This window comes from Scardinius erythrophthalmus (assembly GCF_964197995.2).
Source record: "Scardinius erythrophthalmus genome assembly, chromosome: 2".
Taxonomy (NCBI): domain Eukaryota; kingdom Metazoa; phylum Chordata; class Actinopteri; order Cypriniformes; family Leuciscidae; genus Scardinius; species Scardinius erythrophthalmus.
Window position 1 is genome coordinate 28,564,569 of NC_138222.1, and position 16,021 is coordinate 28,580,589.

General features: G+C 38.1%; 2 protein-coding genes across 4 annotated transcripts in view; one reads left to right on the top strand and one right to left on the bottom strand.

Moving 5' to 3' along the window:
- The window catches only part of LOC308687339 (excitatory amino acid transporter 2-like), a gene marked incomplete at its 3' end in the record, with an annotated part of 30,464 nt that extends 20,984 nt beyond the window's left edge, over nt 1-9,480 (bottom strand). For 2 of the 3 annotated variants that reach the window (XM_081359834.1, XM_081359832.1), the window contains exons 1-7: nt 9,373-9,480; nt 3,962-4,130; nt 2,842-3,018; nt 2,386-2,511; nt 2,159-2,273; nt 501-718; nt 2-193 (exon numbers count right to left, since the gene is read on the bottom strand). In XM_081359834.1, the coding sequence (XP_081215960.1) occupies nt 2-193; nt 501-718; nt 2,159-2,273; nt 2,386-2,511; nt 2,842-3,018; nt 3,962-4,094 (961 nt within the window). In that variant the 5' untranslated portion in view covers nt 4,095-4,130; nt 9,373-9,480. Of the gene's footprint in view, nt 1; nt 194-500; nt 719-2,158; nt 2,274-2,385; nt 2,512-2,841; nt 3,019-3,961; nt 4,231-9,372 lie in introns of those variants that run through there. The other variant, XM_081359833.1, reaches the window with a different exon arrangement.
- On the top strand, nt 9,198-10,946 carry fjx1 (four-jointed box kinase 1). Its single transcript, XM_081359847.1, has one exon. The coding sequence runs from the start codon at nt 9,299-9,301 to the stop codon at nt 10,487-10,489; it is 1,191 nt and encodes a 396-aa protein (XP_081215973.1). The 5' UTR covers nt 9,198-9,298; the 3' UTR covers nt 10,490-10,946.
- Nucleotides 10,947-16,021: the final 5,075 nt, after the last annotated feature.

Here is a 16,021-nt window from a genome sequence, read left to right on the forward strand (position 1 = left end):
CCCTTTATGCACACAGGAGCACTTCCACTCCAAGTGCCATTGGAAAGACATGCCCGCTGAGATGCACCCTTGAGCTTGTACGGTTTATAGCAAAGGTACTGAACCGAGCTGAGGATGTCACCTTCCTTGTACCGCAGGAAGAGATCTCCGTGTGCAGGCTTCAGGGGGGTTGCACAGAGAGGTGGTGTTTGCCCTTGTGAAAAGCAATAAAATGTTATGATGCAATATGTAAGCATTAAAAATTAAACATATTTTTTTGCTGAGATGACTTTTAAAGTAAACTCTCTACCATGAAGCCCACTCAGCAAAAACAATAAAAAGCCTCAACGAGGTCTTTAAAATTAGAGAAAACATATAATATGCATGCATATGCCTGCATTTAGGAAATTAGCTGTATGGTTCAGGATCTGATAACCAAATTATTATAAATGAATGAACTGCAAATAAAATATGCTCAAACAAAAACAAACAAGTAAATAAAGTGTACAGCTATTTTGTACCTGATATTTCTTGGAATGTGGCAAAAAATCCATCATAGTTATTGTAGCCATCTGACACAAAAAGAATATGCAGAGAGTTGCCAGAGCTTCTGATTGGTGAAGGGCTATCATCTCCACAGTATCTGCCAATCACAGGTGACTTCAGACTGTCCCCATCTCGCACCTCTACATAGTCATATCGACAACTATGGTCAGATTCCAGGCTAATCATTGAGAACCTGCATTGAAAAAACATACTGTATATATTTGCAATATAATAGTTTCTTCAAACTAATTCAATTGGGAAATGTTTAAACTGCAATTTATGGTAACACTTTATTTTGATGGTCAATGTTGAACATTCTGTTCACTATAAGAAATTTTGCAACTACATGTCAACTAACTCTCATTAGAGTATTAGTAGACTGTCTGGTTAATATCTGAACACTTTGTTATGATGCTCCCCAACAGACATTCTACTAAGTAACAGTGGGGAGAACAAGTATTTGATACACTGCCGATTTTGCAGGTTTTCCCACTTACAAAGCATGTAGAAGTCTGTTTTTTTTATCATAGGTACTCTTCAACTGTGAGTGACGGAATCGAAAACAAAAATCCAGAAAATCACATTGTATGATTTTTAAGTAATTAATTAGCATTTTATGGCATGACATAAGTATTTGATACATCAGAAAAGCAGAACTTAATATTTGGTACAGAAACCTTTGTTTGCAATTACAGAGATCATATGTTTACTGTAGTTCTTGGCCAGGTCTGCACACACTGCAGCAGGGATTTTGGCCCACTCCTTCATTTATTACTAATGGTTTTCTTTGAGACTGTGGTCCCAGCTCTCCTCAGGTCATTGACCAGGTCCTGCCGTGTAGTTCTGGGCTGATCCCTCACCTTCCTCATGATCATTGATGCCCCACGAGGTGAGATCTTGCATGGTGCCCCAGACCGAGGGAGATTGAACGTCATCTTGAACTTCTTCCATTTTCTAATAATTGCGCCAACAGTTGTTGCCTTCTCACCAAGCTGCTTGCCTATTGTCCTGTAGTCTATCACAGCCTTGTGCAGGTCTACAATTTTATCCCTGATGTTCTTACACAGCTCTCTGGTCTTGGCCATTGTGGAGAGGTTGGATTCTGTTTGATTAAGTGCGTGGACAGGTGTCTTTTATACAGGTAAAGAGTTCAAACAGGTGCAGTTAATACAGGTAATGAGTGGAGAACAGGAGGGCTTCTTAAAGAAAAACTAACAGGTCTGTGAAAGCCGGAATTCTTACTGGTTGGTAGGTGATCAAATACTTATGTCATGCAATAAAATGCTAATTAATTATTTAAAAATGATACAATGTGATTTTCTGGATTTTTGTTTTAGATTCCGTCTCTCACAGTTGAAGTGTACCTATGATAAAAATTACAGACCTCTACATGCTTTGTAAGTAGGAAAACCTGCAAAATCGGCAGTGTATCAAATACTTGATCTCCCCACTGTACATGTCAACTTATTTAACCCAACCCAGTCTACTAATACTCTACTAACACTCTAATGAGAGTTAGTAGACATGTAGGTGCAACGTTACTTAAAGTCAACAGAATGTGTTAAAGGAACCATCAAAATAAAGTGAAACCCAATTTATTATTCATCAGCTTTGTAGCATTTATAGTAGCTACCTGAGTTCCATCGTTGCTCCTCTGCCAACTTGTAGTGTCCATTCACATTTGGCATTGATTGGATAACTCTCTAAAGTCACATGACCCTGGGGTCTCTGTATAACTTCTCCACATGCTAAAGTTGGCGAATAGAGTGAGTGTCTAAATATATTGACATATTTGTGACATAATAAAAAGCAATCGAATTAAACTTAATGATAGATTCTGGAAAGAACCGAAAGACTCACTGAGACAGTCTCCACCAGACCATCCTTGACGACATGATGTGCAGTACCTGCCGATGATGTAGAAATTATCCTTGGCCTGCCAGGTCCCATTGTTGCAAGTCTTGCAGTTGTCAAAAATGTTGCAACCTTAGATAGATAGATAGATAGATAGATAGATAGATAGATAGATAGATAGATAGATAGATAGATAGATAGATAGATAGATAGATAGATAGATAGATAGATAGATAGATAGATAGATAGATAGATAGATAGATAGATAGATAGATAGACTGTTTAAACATTAACAGTAACATGCCGTATTTTTACGGTATGATGCTGGCAACCACAGCTGCCAATACTTTACTGTTTTTTTACAGAATTTTTTTACAGTGATATAAATCCAATCATTTGAACTGCTGGAGTTGAAAAAATACACTTGCAGGTTATGTAAAGTTGGAGTTGTGTTCGTCTTACCCTGGTGTAGGATGCAGGGGTCACACTCATCCAGAACATTTCGACAGCAGGGTACAGCGTAGCCCACTTTTGTTCCCTGAGATGGGCACTTACATGCAATCTGCTCGTACTCACAGCAGGTACGACACATGGCGTTCCACTGTGGGCCGGGACACTTATCCTCCTGCGACCTAAAAACTAAATCAAACAGACAAGAAGTCAGAAACAGAATGTCTTGCCTGCTTTTCTAGAATTCATGTTGCTGACTTCACGTGAATGGTGCCTTCTTCAAATGAAGTGTTCTCTGTGATAAGTTTCATTTGGCATGTTAGAGGAAAAATAAGTCACCAATTCAGTCAGGGAAAAGTCGTTATTCTTAACAATCAGTCAGCAAAAGCAGATGTGAAGGTTTGTAAAGGAATATTGTGCCAGACAAAAATGTAAAAGTTTATGATGCTGTGTAGACAGCCAAACTATCTTTAAGTTCTCAACGGTGTCTCCGAGTCATGCTTCTGTCATAGATCTGACTACCAGTCTTGTAATTATAGTCTGTGATATTTCAACACCCATCAAGGGTTTTGCTGTGACCATAATTAAGATGAGCAACTGTGATAATTGTGCAACAGCGCCAAAATTATAACCTACTCTTGCAAGATTCCTGTCTGTGTCTTGCTGTCTTTGAGTTTACATAGTCATTTCCTGGTGGATTTATCTCATGTCTGTTTTTCTCATTTGTGTGAAAAAGTCCAAAGAGATTTATGCATGTTAAGCACATGTATTCAGGTCTACTAAACTTAACTTAATTAAACCTCTATATATTTTAAACAATGCGGATAAAGAATATCTCAAATTTGCAAGCAACACAAGGACAACTTGTCATGAATATTTAAACAGATTCAGATATGAAAAAAAGTCAACTGGGACTTAAGGAACGCTTCTCTGATCTTTAAAGCACTCTTTAACTGAAAGTAACCTGCAGACTAACATTAAGTGCTGTTATAAAGACTAAACATGCTGTCATATACACATACTTTCCAGTGGCTGTGGTATTTAAATTGCACAGCGCATTGCAATAACAGTGTTTGTGTCAGAGAAGCACATTCATCAAAAGTAAATGTTACAGTCCTTGCAAAACTCTTACCATTTGGCCAAGATGCCCCAGTGCTTAAAAGCTGAAGAAGATAAAGAAGGATAGGGAGCGAAAAGAGGTATCCACACTTAGGGGACATCCATATCCCTGCGCTCACAGCCAGCTGGCCTGTGGGAAAGAGCATTCTTCTGCCAAGACTTCTGTTGTGTCAAATGAGCTCCTGCAACATGAGGCCAGTGATTAGAACCCCCTCAGTCTCTCTGTCTTTCCTCTCCCTCTCTCTCTCAGAAAGTTTCTATAGCTTCTTTCTGTTATACTATTCTCTCAGTCTCTCCTTCAATTTACAGTCTGTTACAGTTTCACTGCTCAACTGTTACTGTGACGTAAGAAGTTTGATACAGAGCAAGGGGAAACCTTTAACCCATTATCCTACCAATGTCATGTTTGTCTATTTGTTAGATACAGTTACTAAGTTACTTCTAAATATTGCTCTCAAAACTGATCTGGAAAAAAAACAAATTGTTGTAGCAGCTTGGAAAAAACATTGGAATTTCAACTGTAAATGTAGTTGCTAGAGGAGTCTTCAATTATAATGATTTAGGTAATAATTTATGTACTGACTAAACCCTGTTGAAAAAAAAGTGAAATGTGCATCTATATTATGTGCAAGGAACATGTCCTGATTATAAAGGCGTCATTTCACTGGTCAAGCAAATGACTGACTCTGAGAACCATTCTTTCATTTGTTTGTCTCTCTCTCTCACACACTAACCCCTCCCCATCTGTTTCTCCATTTGGAGTATTTATTTTCTAAGACTTAGTTTCAGCCTTCTGCTGCAGATTTTAATTTTGATATAAGAAAAATTTTACGGTTGATTCCAAAGGTACAGATGTGAGTGATTGTGTTTGGTAGAACGGTTGAGCAGGACAAACTTAAAGAGGAAAACATTTCCCCAGTTTGTTTTGAGCTCCCATGGAAACCGAGTTTCCATGTTGTTAACCGTTCCCAAATACACTCATTCTGTCCGAATGAAGAAAACCCCCCAACCCCCCTGCTCGAATGACTGTGATGATTAACATGTGTAACAAGACACACAGCACAAACACATTATAAAACTAAAAAACAGTTTTTAAATTATCCTACTTGTAAACAACAGTTGATCTCACCTATTTATAATTAGAAAAGTATTCTAAAATGATCTCAGATCTCACTTTCCATGTTTTTTTTTTTTTTGTTTTTTTTTTTAATCACTGCCTGTTTCCACTCTCGCTATACCATACAGTATCAATTCTTACAAATCAAACCCTCCTAAAATCCTTTTCATTCTCCAAACAGTAAAATCCATATTCAATTTCAGCTTTGCATGTTTTATGATTGTGTGCATATTGAAAACAAATTCTAAGATGTTATAATGTCCTCAGAATGTCATATTGAAGTAGCATCAGATCTGGTAACAATGAAACTGTTCAACAGCACACAAGTACCATATGCATACAATAAATTTCAAACTCACTAAAAGTATCTTGTTTTGTTATGTTTTTTTGAGGGTTTGTCATAGAAATTTTACATGCAGCCCAAACATTTAATTTGTTTCAGCTGTGGCAATATACAAGCAAAATTCTACAGAAAGGACAGAGTATAAAACATATTTTCAAACAAATATTTCCTTCCAAACTTAAATATTTTAGGAATCTTGTTGGTAGTTTTAAAGTAATATTTGAACGATTGTTTCGATTATCACAAACTTCTTATTTCTGTTCAGGGGCAATCATCAATATCTAAGCAATATTGGATTATATCCTTGTGCAACTGTATAGCTTATGATATGTAGACTGTAATCACTTATTGAAAACCAAAACTTGCCTCTGGATGTTTAGAGTCAACTACCAAATAAGAAACATTTAAGAACTGTTTCTGATGATGGTATGTTCTATTTAGCATCTCTTGCTCCAGGGCAGTCTGAAGGGGAAAAGGGCCTCTTTCTAAAATATTCATGGACATTCTGGACAAAGTTCTCTAAGATGTGCATTTCCAATGAGAAAGAACATTGAGGGAACACTTTGGTGCTTTGCCACTTTGGCACACACTCTGTGCAGCTCTGCAAAATTTAGTCACTATATTTTAGTGCTGCTCCTTTTTTTTTATACCACCTGTTCTTATTTGCGTCCACAAAGTAAAGGATTAATGGACCATAAAACCCATTTGAATGGAGTAGAATGGAATATGGAGTGAACTGTCTACATACTGTAGTAGTTTTAATGTATGACAAATTGTTTGTGATGTCCCTCATTCGTAAGCAACTTTGGATAAAAGCATCTGCTAAATAAATAAATGTACACGTTAAATAAATAAATGTACAAGTATAGTTTTTCAGATTAATTGCCAAAATCACCTAAAGCTTCTGCCTGTTATTATTTGCTTTGTTAAATCACAATTATAATACCTGTCTAAGTGATTAATATGGTCCTGCTGGACTGGTTATGTTTGAGAATTATCATGTGATCAAGCAGCCTGGAGCAGACAAACAGTCTAACAAATATTTTATTAAGGTTTATTGTCCTGAGTTCTTGTCAGTCAGGGCTTTCTTCTGTCCATTGTTTTCTTCTGTAGCCTAGCTTCAAAACTGGACATTCCAGAGAGACTTCACTGATCTCAATGAAATCCTGCAGTGCCTCAAAACCAACAATCCTCATTCTACTGGACCTGTCTGATGCCTGACACACAACTCAAATCGGTTCTCAAAGACCAGCTCACTGTCTCTGAACCAAATTGGCCAGGCTGAAAAACAACACCTGTAAAAGACAGACCCAGAAAAAAAGACTTGTCAACGCTGCCAGCCAATACAACACAACATGTCCGTACAGATACGTAGGCTTGATTGGTTTTCATTGGCAGTGCAGATTTGTTATCTTGAGGGCATACACCAAAGCAACAGGGTTTTACAGAATAATTGCGTTTTGTGTATTCGCTGAAAAAATATGTTCTTAACATTTACACTAGTAACAGTTCTGTGATTTTGATTTGGTCTGGCTATGTTCCACGATACCAACATCCCATTCTAGACCAACACACTATCACAACATATCCTAGTCTTCCCAGCAGGTGCAAAGCTCCAACATCAGTGTGCGCGCTTTCATCTGAAGAGTGACAGAATGGTGGCAGGGGGAAGATTTAGGCACAACACCTGCAGCTTTTCATGCTCCATGCCAGACATTTTGAGAACATGAGCTGACCAGCTGTATGTCTGGCAGTGCATTCAAGAAACAAGTCAAAACATAATGTTTTGCTATTACCACCTCAAACCAGTTTTAAAGACACCAGCATTGGTCTTTAAATGCTAGAAATATCTTTGTTCAATAATTTGAGTTATTTAAAGGTGCATTCAGTAAGTTTTTACATTCAGCTGGCTCTTACTTGTGCCAATACTACCAGTGTTCTTGACTTTTATATTGACACCAACTGGAATGGATGCATGAAGTTTGTTTACTGCTGCCTCTTCACAACCTTAAGATTTTATCTTTTGTTACTTTTCAATATACCACACATCTATGTAATTATCATTCTTGGAGTCAATCTCAGCCATTTTGAACATGTTGTTAGTGTGTGCCGGTACATGACTGCCTCCCGCAATCCACTGGTCTGTGTGAGTTCTCTCATTGCTGTGGCTGAGTTTGATGCATTTTGCAGTGTGGCAACTGTGACCATCATGTGTTTATGCTTGGCGCTTGATATTCCGACATTTATTCCCAATCTGTGGTGTGAGAGCTGCAGATTGTCTCATGACTCTAGCAGGGAATGCTTGTTTGGACATTTTATGTTTCCTTTTAAACTCACAGTGTTTGGACTGACTGCTGGATTGCACACATACTGATCCATACCATCACTCTGGACTAATCTGTTGACTCACACTCAGTAGTAATTTTGTGACTGTTGTATGTACACTGACTACACTATATACGTTTGTTGTTACATTATCAGATTTTTTTTTTTTCACTGTAAAAAACAGAAAAGGTACTGGTAATTTTCTGCCAGGACATTATCCATGTTTATGGGCATTTTCTTTAACTCTACAACACAACACAATGCAATGTATATTTCAATATAAGAAGTAAAACACCTGTAAAAAATCAATATGGAAAACTCCTTCATATTAACATGCGTTTTGCACATGGTGCCCTATTTTAAGGACTTTTATAGAGTGTTGGTTTGTTTGTAGTGAATTACATTATTCACTACAGTCTTGCTTTCTGCTTACTGATCTCTATATAACCACCTTATTTTGCAATGTGGATGTAAGCTATTGTGAATGTGCAAGACTTCCATTAGCAGCTATATAGGTAGAAGGTAAGAAGAATAACTCATTTGCCCTACAAAACAGTGTGTTTACGATTACGATTAATTAAAATAATATGATAAAAAATACCAGTTTGCAATATCAAGCAGCACAACAGACTGTTTTTGTACAGATAAAATACCTTGAAGTGGATGACACCGGAAGCCTCGCACAACATACAAGTTACAAATGACTCCACCCACTTTTACATTAAAGATGGATCGATTATATCTAATAGCCTATAGATCAGTGTTTCCGCCATGTTTCAAAATTATATGACAAACTTGTGTATCATCTAGATTCTAGAATTCCAAGTTTCCTACAATGACTTTGCTTGGTCATTCATGTGCTTGCAACTCTTAATTAAGATATTTCCAGCTTCACCTGAAGGGCACATAACTTTTTAAACTACAGGTCACTGGTCATGTAAAGTCAGTTTGGTGGTAGGCCTACATTTGAGGGCTGCAACACAATTAATGTAAAATAAAAAAAGCCTATTTTGATGGGTTATGACATGAATCTTAAGCTTAAATGTGAGTGTACATCTGCATCATTCAAATAATATTTCTGAAAAGTGCTGTTCATTTCTTTATATGTGTAAACTTTTGAATTAGCAAAAATCACTGAGTGCACCTTTAAGTAACAACCCGCCAACTAATCACGCCATGTAACGGATATGTCGCTAGAGACCTCTGAGTCTAAAGCGTTCACTCCCTGTGTAAACAAATACTGCAGCTAATGTTGAAAGACAAGTCTGTAAATATATAAAATCCGAATAGTTGCCTGAGAATTCATCAGAAAAGTTTGAACATTCTCGTCTAACATTCCATTTTCGTCATTCTCATCCCCCCTAGAGAAATATGAAACGACATTTGTCAAGTCTCATTATCTGGTCACATGGTTCGCGTCCATGCGATTGTAGCTGTACTGAACACAGAAAGAGTTTGGGAGGAGAGACAGGGAACACCGCACGGGAGATGAGAATTCATGATGATTATTTCAACCTTAGGAGACTCATGTTAGAAGATGTCAAGGTAAAGCGAAATGGACTAAAATGCGTTTTGAAATCATGAAAGCCGGCAAGGTGAAATTATGCGCGTCACTTTGTATGTGGCTTGTAATAGTTACCTGGATAGGAAATGTTAAGTTGCATTTTTGGTCCGTTTTTGTCCAACAAGCCACTGAGCGAGGCTCTGGCGTCGTGTTCTCTTTTGCAAACGAGCAGGTGAATGTTTCTAAATGGCACGCGCCATGGAACGCAGGGTTGCGCAACGGTAAAAGTTTTCGTATGCGCTCCCAGTTGGATAACGTGGTCGAGCACCGGGTCTTCTGGAGCGCGTGGCTGGAAGGTCTCTCCACTCGTGTTTTTGACGTGGAGCACGAGAGGAAGTGGAGAGATCAGGTTCGGGACGCTCGGGTGGTTGTGCTGGAAGCGGGCTGCGGCAGACCAACAAACCGTCTCGCGACCTTCGCCGACGGCACGAGAGCATGCGTGCGATACGGCATCGACGCGGATCAAGTGCTGGGCGAAACCCTCTCTTATTATCTGGCTGAACTGCTTGGGATTTCCAACCTTCCGCCCTTGGCGCTTTCCAAACTGAACCTGTCGAGTGAGCAGTGGGCAAGTGTGCGGGAAAATATCGAGGCGTTAGAATGGTCGCCAAATGTCATTGTGTCTCTCACTGAGTTCATCCCAAATGTCACTGGAGTGTTTATTCCATTACCTTTACGAAAACAGCAAGGGGGAGGTCTACAACTCTCTGCCGAGACTATATCGAACATGACTCTTACATATCTGGTTGAATTAATGCAGTGGAGTGATCTAATCTTATTTGATTATTTAACAGCCAACTTTGATCGAATTGTCAGTCACATTTTCAGTCTCCAATGGGACGCGCGCGTAATGGAGAGGACCACTAATAACCTTCTCAAAACAATCAGTGGACATTTGCTTTTTATTGATAACGAGGCAGGGCTTATTCACGGATACAGAGTGCTTGACCTATGGGAACGATATCACACACTACTGCTAAGTTCGTCGTGTATATTTCGGAGAAGTACAGTCCGGCGTATATCTGAGATGAAGCGCTCTGGAAAAAGCGCAAAACTGCTGTGTGAACTGTACCGCGCGAGGGAACCGTTGGCGCGCGAGCTGGGCTCTCTGTCTGAAGAGCACGCGCTTACATTGCAGAACAGGATTGATGTCGTTTACAAACATATTAAGCAGTGCACAGAAATCATGTAGACATTTGGGAGCTCATCTCAAGTTTACACATTGTTGCTGTCTGTACTGTTAACTTCATCATACATGTCATTCCACTGTACTGTTTTGTAGATTTAATGAATAACGTGACAGAATTGGAGTATTAGGCTATTGTTGTTTAGTCAATGGGCTGATACATTCTCCCTCTCCTACTGAAAAAAAAAAAAAAACACAGACAAACATCTTAAACCAGTTTAAGCTAATGTGTTGGTTTCCCAGGCTGCTCTTTTGGTTGGTTTTAGGAGGATTTGGAGCATTTTTCAGTTGATAAGACTGGGAGACCAGCTTTCAAAAACACTGAACACCAGTTTGTCCAGGCAAAGCTGGTTTTAGATGTTTCTTCTTCTTCTTCTTCTTCTTCTTCTTCTTCTTCTTCTTCTTCTTCTTCATGAGGGTCCATTTTGTAAGATTAATAATAATAAAAAGATGAATCTTAGTTGCAGTCAAAAAAGTAATCAAATAATTATTTTCTCTTCATTTTCCTTTTAGCCTGTGTGATATGTTAGCTGTGAGCTCTTGACGGGGTTTTGATGATTAGGGGAAACTGGGGAAGTGTATAGCAATAATCTTTTGGCACTGTCTTAAATTAGCATGTGTCCTGTACATTGGGGAAAAAAACTTTCCCTAAATTGTGTAAATTAATGTCAGACAAATCACATTAGTCTGGTTAGTGCACACAATTTAAAATGTTCAATACATTTTATTTCTTTTAGTGAACAAACTGTGTTCCCTTTTTGAGCGAAATCAGTGCTGTGTGCCCAACGTCTCGTTCCCTTCTCATGGAACCATGGTAACAATCGTAACCTAGACGTTTTTCATTAACGTCAGTCTTCGCTTCGTCTTGTGTGCAGAATTTGTAGGTCCATTAGAAGTAAATTTCAGTGTTATATCCCCATCTGGTCAGCCAGACAGAATGATTTATGACTGTCCACTGCTGCTTATGAATGCTGGGACAGTAATGTTATTCTACTATTTGATTGATCTGCAGGATTGATGTGCTTTATGAACCCCTCCCTGCAAAACAATAACATGCATTATTTTCCTAGTTTAGAATGATACTTTATTTAGTTTATTTGCCCACATTTTTATTGGCAGAATAGCATCAGCAAAAAAAATAAACAAATACATAAAAATATTTCCTCCCTGCATCTAATATTTTTATTCATATATTTTTAAATCTGTCAGCTGTGTTCAGTTTCATCCCATAAATCAGATGTGACAGAAGCAGGGTGAACTGTCACTAAATATTAAAGTAAAATCTTAAGAGCACACTTTCATGAGAGCATGACTTGGGATTCTTGTCAAAAGGTGCAACAATTCTTATTTAAATGACAAGAAATAGCATTTTGTGGGAATTGAGAGAGGAGTTTGAATGAAACAAAGATGGTATCTGACAGCACAGGGGGCTCCATTTCTGCATTTCCCCATAGACTCAGTCCTTTCATGGCTGTGTTGTGTTGAGAGGGATTCGGTTTCAAAGGCATTTGCAGCTTTCATCAACATCATGCATAGCCTCTTTAGGCTATTTTATCTTGACTGCTTTGGGATCAGGAACACTAACAACAAAGTCAGCCTTTTAAATACTTTTTTGTGCCACATATCTTTTAAATATTTCATGTTGGTATGACTTGGAGTCATATACTGTAGCTTATATACAGTAGGAGGAACACAGAAGTGGTTAAAGGCACACTATGCAAGATTTCAGACGTGAATCATGGCAGAGTCGGCGAAGAAAACGAAGAAAGCAAGGAAAAGAAAACGACGGCTCTGCGTGAGTGGTATTTACGACACTGTAACGTTAAATACAAGTACTCCACGGTGACTCTAGGGGTCGCTGTTTGAGAAAAACGGAAACTGCATAGTGTGCCTTTAAGTGAAGGTCAGAGGTTAACTAGGGGAATGTTTAGCCACCTGTCCAATCAGTCAGTTTCCATGTCAAACACGCACCGCCACCTCAGCTAAATATGTTTATTCTTACAGTTTACAGATCATAAACTATATCAGTAAGTCTACTATACTAAAGGGACGTTTTCACGGCACCGTTTTCATTTACGCGACAACAACGTTTTTGGGACCTGAAAAGCAAACTTTTAAAAAACGGGTTTCAAAGTGCAAGTTTTTGAAAACGATTTCGTTTACTTCTCCGTGTAAATTACAAAAATGTGAATTTGTGAAAACGATAACGTCATGCGTATTGCATGTTTAAAGCCACAGTATGGAATTTTTCTCCACTAGGGGTCGCTAACCTCTTTACAATAACAAAGGCGTAGTTTGATGACACAACACATGCTAAGAATTATGGATGTTGTCCTCAAAGTCAAGCCGACCGATCTAATAATGTTTATGGATGACTGAATACATCGATGCTTTTATCATGACTGTGATATGAAGCAGGTCGGGATTGCTAAGAGACAGCTATCAGCTCCAAACGCGACGCGAGCTCCTGCGGATATAAAAGGAATGGACATTTCATTCTACCGAACTACACGCAAGAGCAGAATTACAACTCACAGGTCAGTTTATTAGACAAATTAAACTTGTGAGGTAACGCAGCGCTGTTTCATTGGTCTAACATTAGCCTACACTAGCACACTAAACTGCATTTCAATGTGTTGAAATAGATGTGTTAGTTTGTCTGTATGAGACTAGCAGTAAGCTAGATCAACATTAGAATAACATACAGATCATATTCTAACATTTTATCATTGTTGAACTATATAACATTGATTAGTTTTATGTAAATGTGCTCACCTGTTTAATAAAGTAGATGTAGGAGCGGTCGAAGTCTCGGACGTGGAGCTCTCGTTTATATACTGTCTATGGGAGCTCTCGGCATCTCGAAAACACCGCGCTGATATTGATTCTCGTTTTAGTTCTCCTTTTTTATCCAAAGTTTGCTTGCCATGGTCCCTAATGTTTGAACGAAACAACAACAGCGTGCAAATAGACATTGCGAACTACAAAGTTGTCTGCGTCTGTCGCTTTGGTTAATCAGAGGGCTCTGCTCATAGCTCTGGTTACCATGGCAGTACGAGCGGAAATCATAGGCGGAAACCAGGGACAACGCGGATATGACGCCATTGACTGCGACAAACCGGAAATAAAGAAACGTGCCGTGTCTAAAAATTAAATTAAAATTTCTCCTGGTTTGAAAGTTGTTGGAAACAGTCGGGATAATGTAAGTACACAACTAAAAAAAATATATAACATAGATATAGTGATTTTTGCTAAAAAGTTACATATTGTGCCTTTAATAATCAAAAGGCGTGTTGTGTTTCTTTACAGTGACACCGCCAACTTCTGACCTGGCATGCATAATACAGCGTTTTTAGTCGTTTTCACAGATTCGTGTGAACGGGGATCATTTTGACAACGCTGTTGCCTGTATGCGAAAAACGCGAAAAAAAGTTCAGTTTTTATTACATTGTTGTCGTGTAAACATACCCTTAAACTCTTTCTGTGGGATTCTGATGTTGTGTTGTTCGCTGTGATTAAGGTAGCTTTTTTGAAGACATCATTAAATAGAATATAATTTTATAAATCATAACTTTCATTCAAACGTTTGTGGACAGTTAGATTTATTTTTAAATAAATACTATTACTAGCATGGGATGCATTAAAGGAATAGTTCACTTTAAAATGAAAATTCTGTCATCATATACTCACCCTCATGTTGTTTCAAACCTGTATGAATTTCTTTCTTCTGCTGAACAGAAAGGAAGATATTTAGAAGAATGTCAGTAACCAGGCAGTTTCTGGTACCATTGACTTCCATAGTATATTTTTTTCCTACTATGGAAGTCAATGGTACCAGAAACTGCCTGGTTACTGACATTCTTCTAAATATCTTCCCTTCTGTTCAGCAGAAGAAAGAAATTCATTCAGGTTTGAAACAACATGAGGGTGAGTATGAAGACAGAATTTTCATTTTAAAGTGAACTATTCCTTTAAATTGATCAAAAATGACAGTGAAAAAAGATTTTTACTGTTACCAAATATTTAAATTTCAAATGAATGCTGTTCTTCTGAACGTTCTATTAATCAAATAACCCTAAAACTTTTTTTCAAGGTTTCCACAAAAATATTCCAAATGTGTCTTGAGCAGCAAATCAACATAGAATGATTTCTGAAGGATCATGTGACACTGAAGACTGGAGTAATGATGCTAAAAAAGGAAGACTTCACAGGAATAAAGTACACTTTAAAATATATTCAAATAGAAGACTTATTTTAAATTGTAAAATATTTTACAATATCACTTTTTCATCAAATAAATGCCATTTTGGTGTAGGATAAAATACCTCTTTCAAAAGTATTAAAAAGCTTACCAACCCTGAATTTTTGAAGCTGAAATAGTAGTGCCAATAGTATGTTGTTTTGTATTTGAAGCAAGTCCATAAGCATTACATAATGGCCTCAGAGACAAGGCCTTAATCTCTTTTTCAAAGGTCTGTGGTTTTGTGTACTGCTGTAGCTTTTATTTTACAGTGATATATGGAGCAGCTTGCAGAAAGTATTTACCATTTTCCTAACTTCAACAAAAATGAGAGCAATTCCCTGTTGTGAGGGTGTCAAGTATGATTAAAATATTAACCCATTTCCCTCTCTATGGAACACAAATAATTTACTCAGCCTCCAGTCGAAAAGCTTTCCCCTCACAGTGCGCCACCAGCACTGATGGAACCAAATAGACCTCATCCATAATAATGACAAGTACATGGAGCCGAGTGGAAGTGTGAGAAGTTTGAGTTGGATCACCATCGATCAGAACAGACGTGGGAGTTGCAGAACTGCAAGGTGGGTGTAAATGTGGACTTATGGAGAGTTCAATGACTCAGACTTTTGATAACCCTGGCACATAAATGTATCATGCTTCAGTGAAAACCTGTACAATTTATTTATTTTTAGTCTGACAGGAAAAGGTATATTTTTGTGTTTCTCATCTGCTAGGATTTCGAGAGAATTATTTGCTCATGAATGCACTGTTTGTTGTAGTCAATTTGCAGTTGGAGACACACAAACACATGTACACATGCAATTCATGAGTTACTATGGAAGAACAGAGGCAATGCCAAAGCACTCCATAGCAGACTGGCAGTAATTGGCATTTCTCCCTCTCTCTCTCCCCAGGCGCTATTTTGCTACCACACTGAGGAAAGCGGAAGAGCCGTAAAAGTAAATAGGAGAATAGCACACAGCACATTCCCTCCCCTGTGTTTCCCTCCGCTGATCTCAAAGCACATTCAGCACAGAGGAAAAATAGCTCTTTCATGAATCCTATAATGGTACAGAAAAGATGAAGTCATCTCTTTTGTTAAATGTAAAGTAATGGCCTCATCCACATCTCACTCACAAAGCTCGACACATAAGCTCTGTGCTCTTTCGTAAGGTGTTCTTACTATAAAGAGATTTTTTACGTTGTTTTTATTTTTAAGAAGTCTCTTATGCTCACCAAGGATACATTTATTTTAGCAAATACAAAGCTATTACAGCAAAGCTGTATTTTCAGCATCA

Bases quoted from the DNA above. Each gene is read 5' to 3' on its own strand.
- fjx1 (XM_081359847.1), top strand. From the start codon at position 9,299: ATGCGTTTTGAAATCATGAAAGCCGGCAAGGTGAAATTATGCGCGTCA.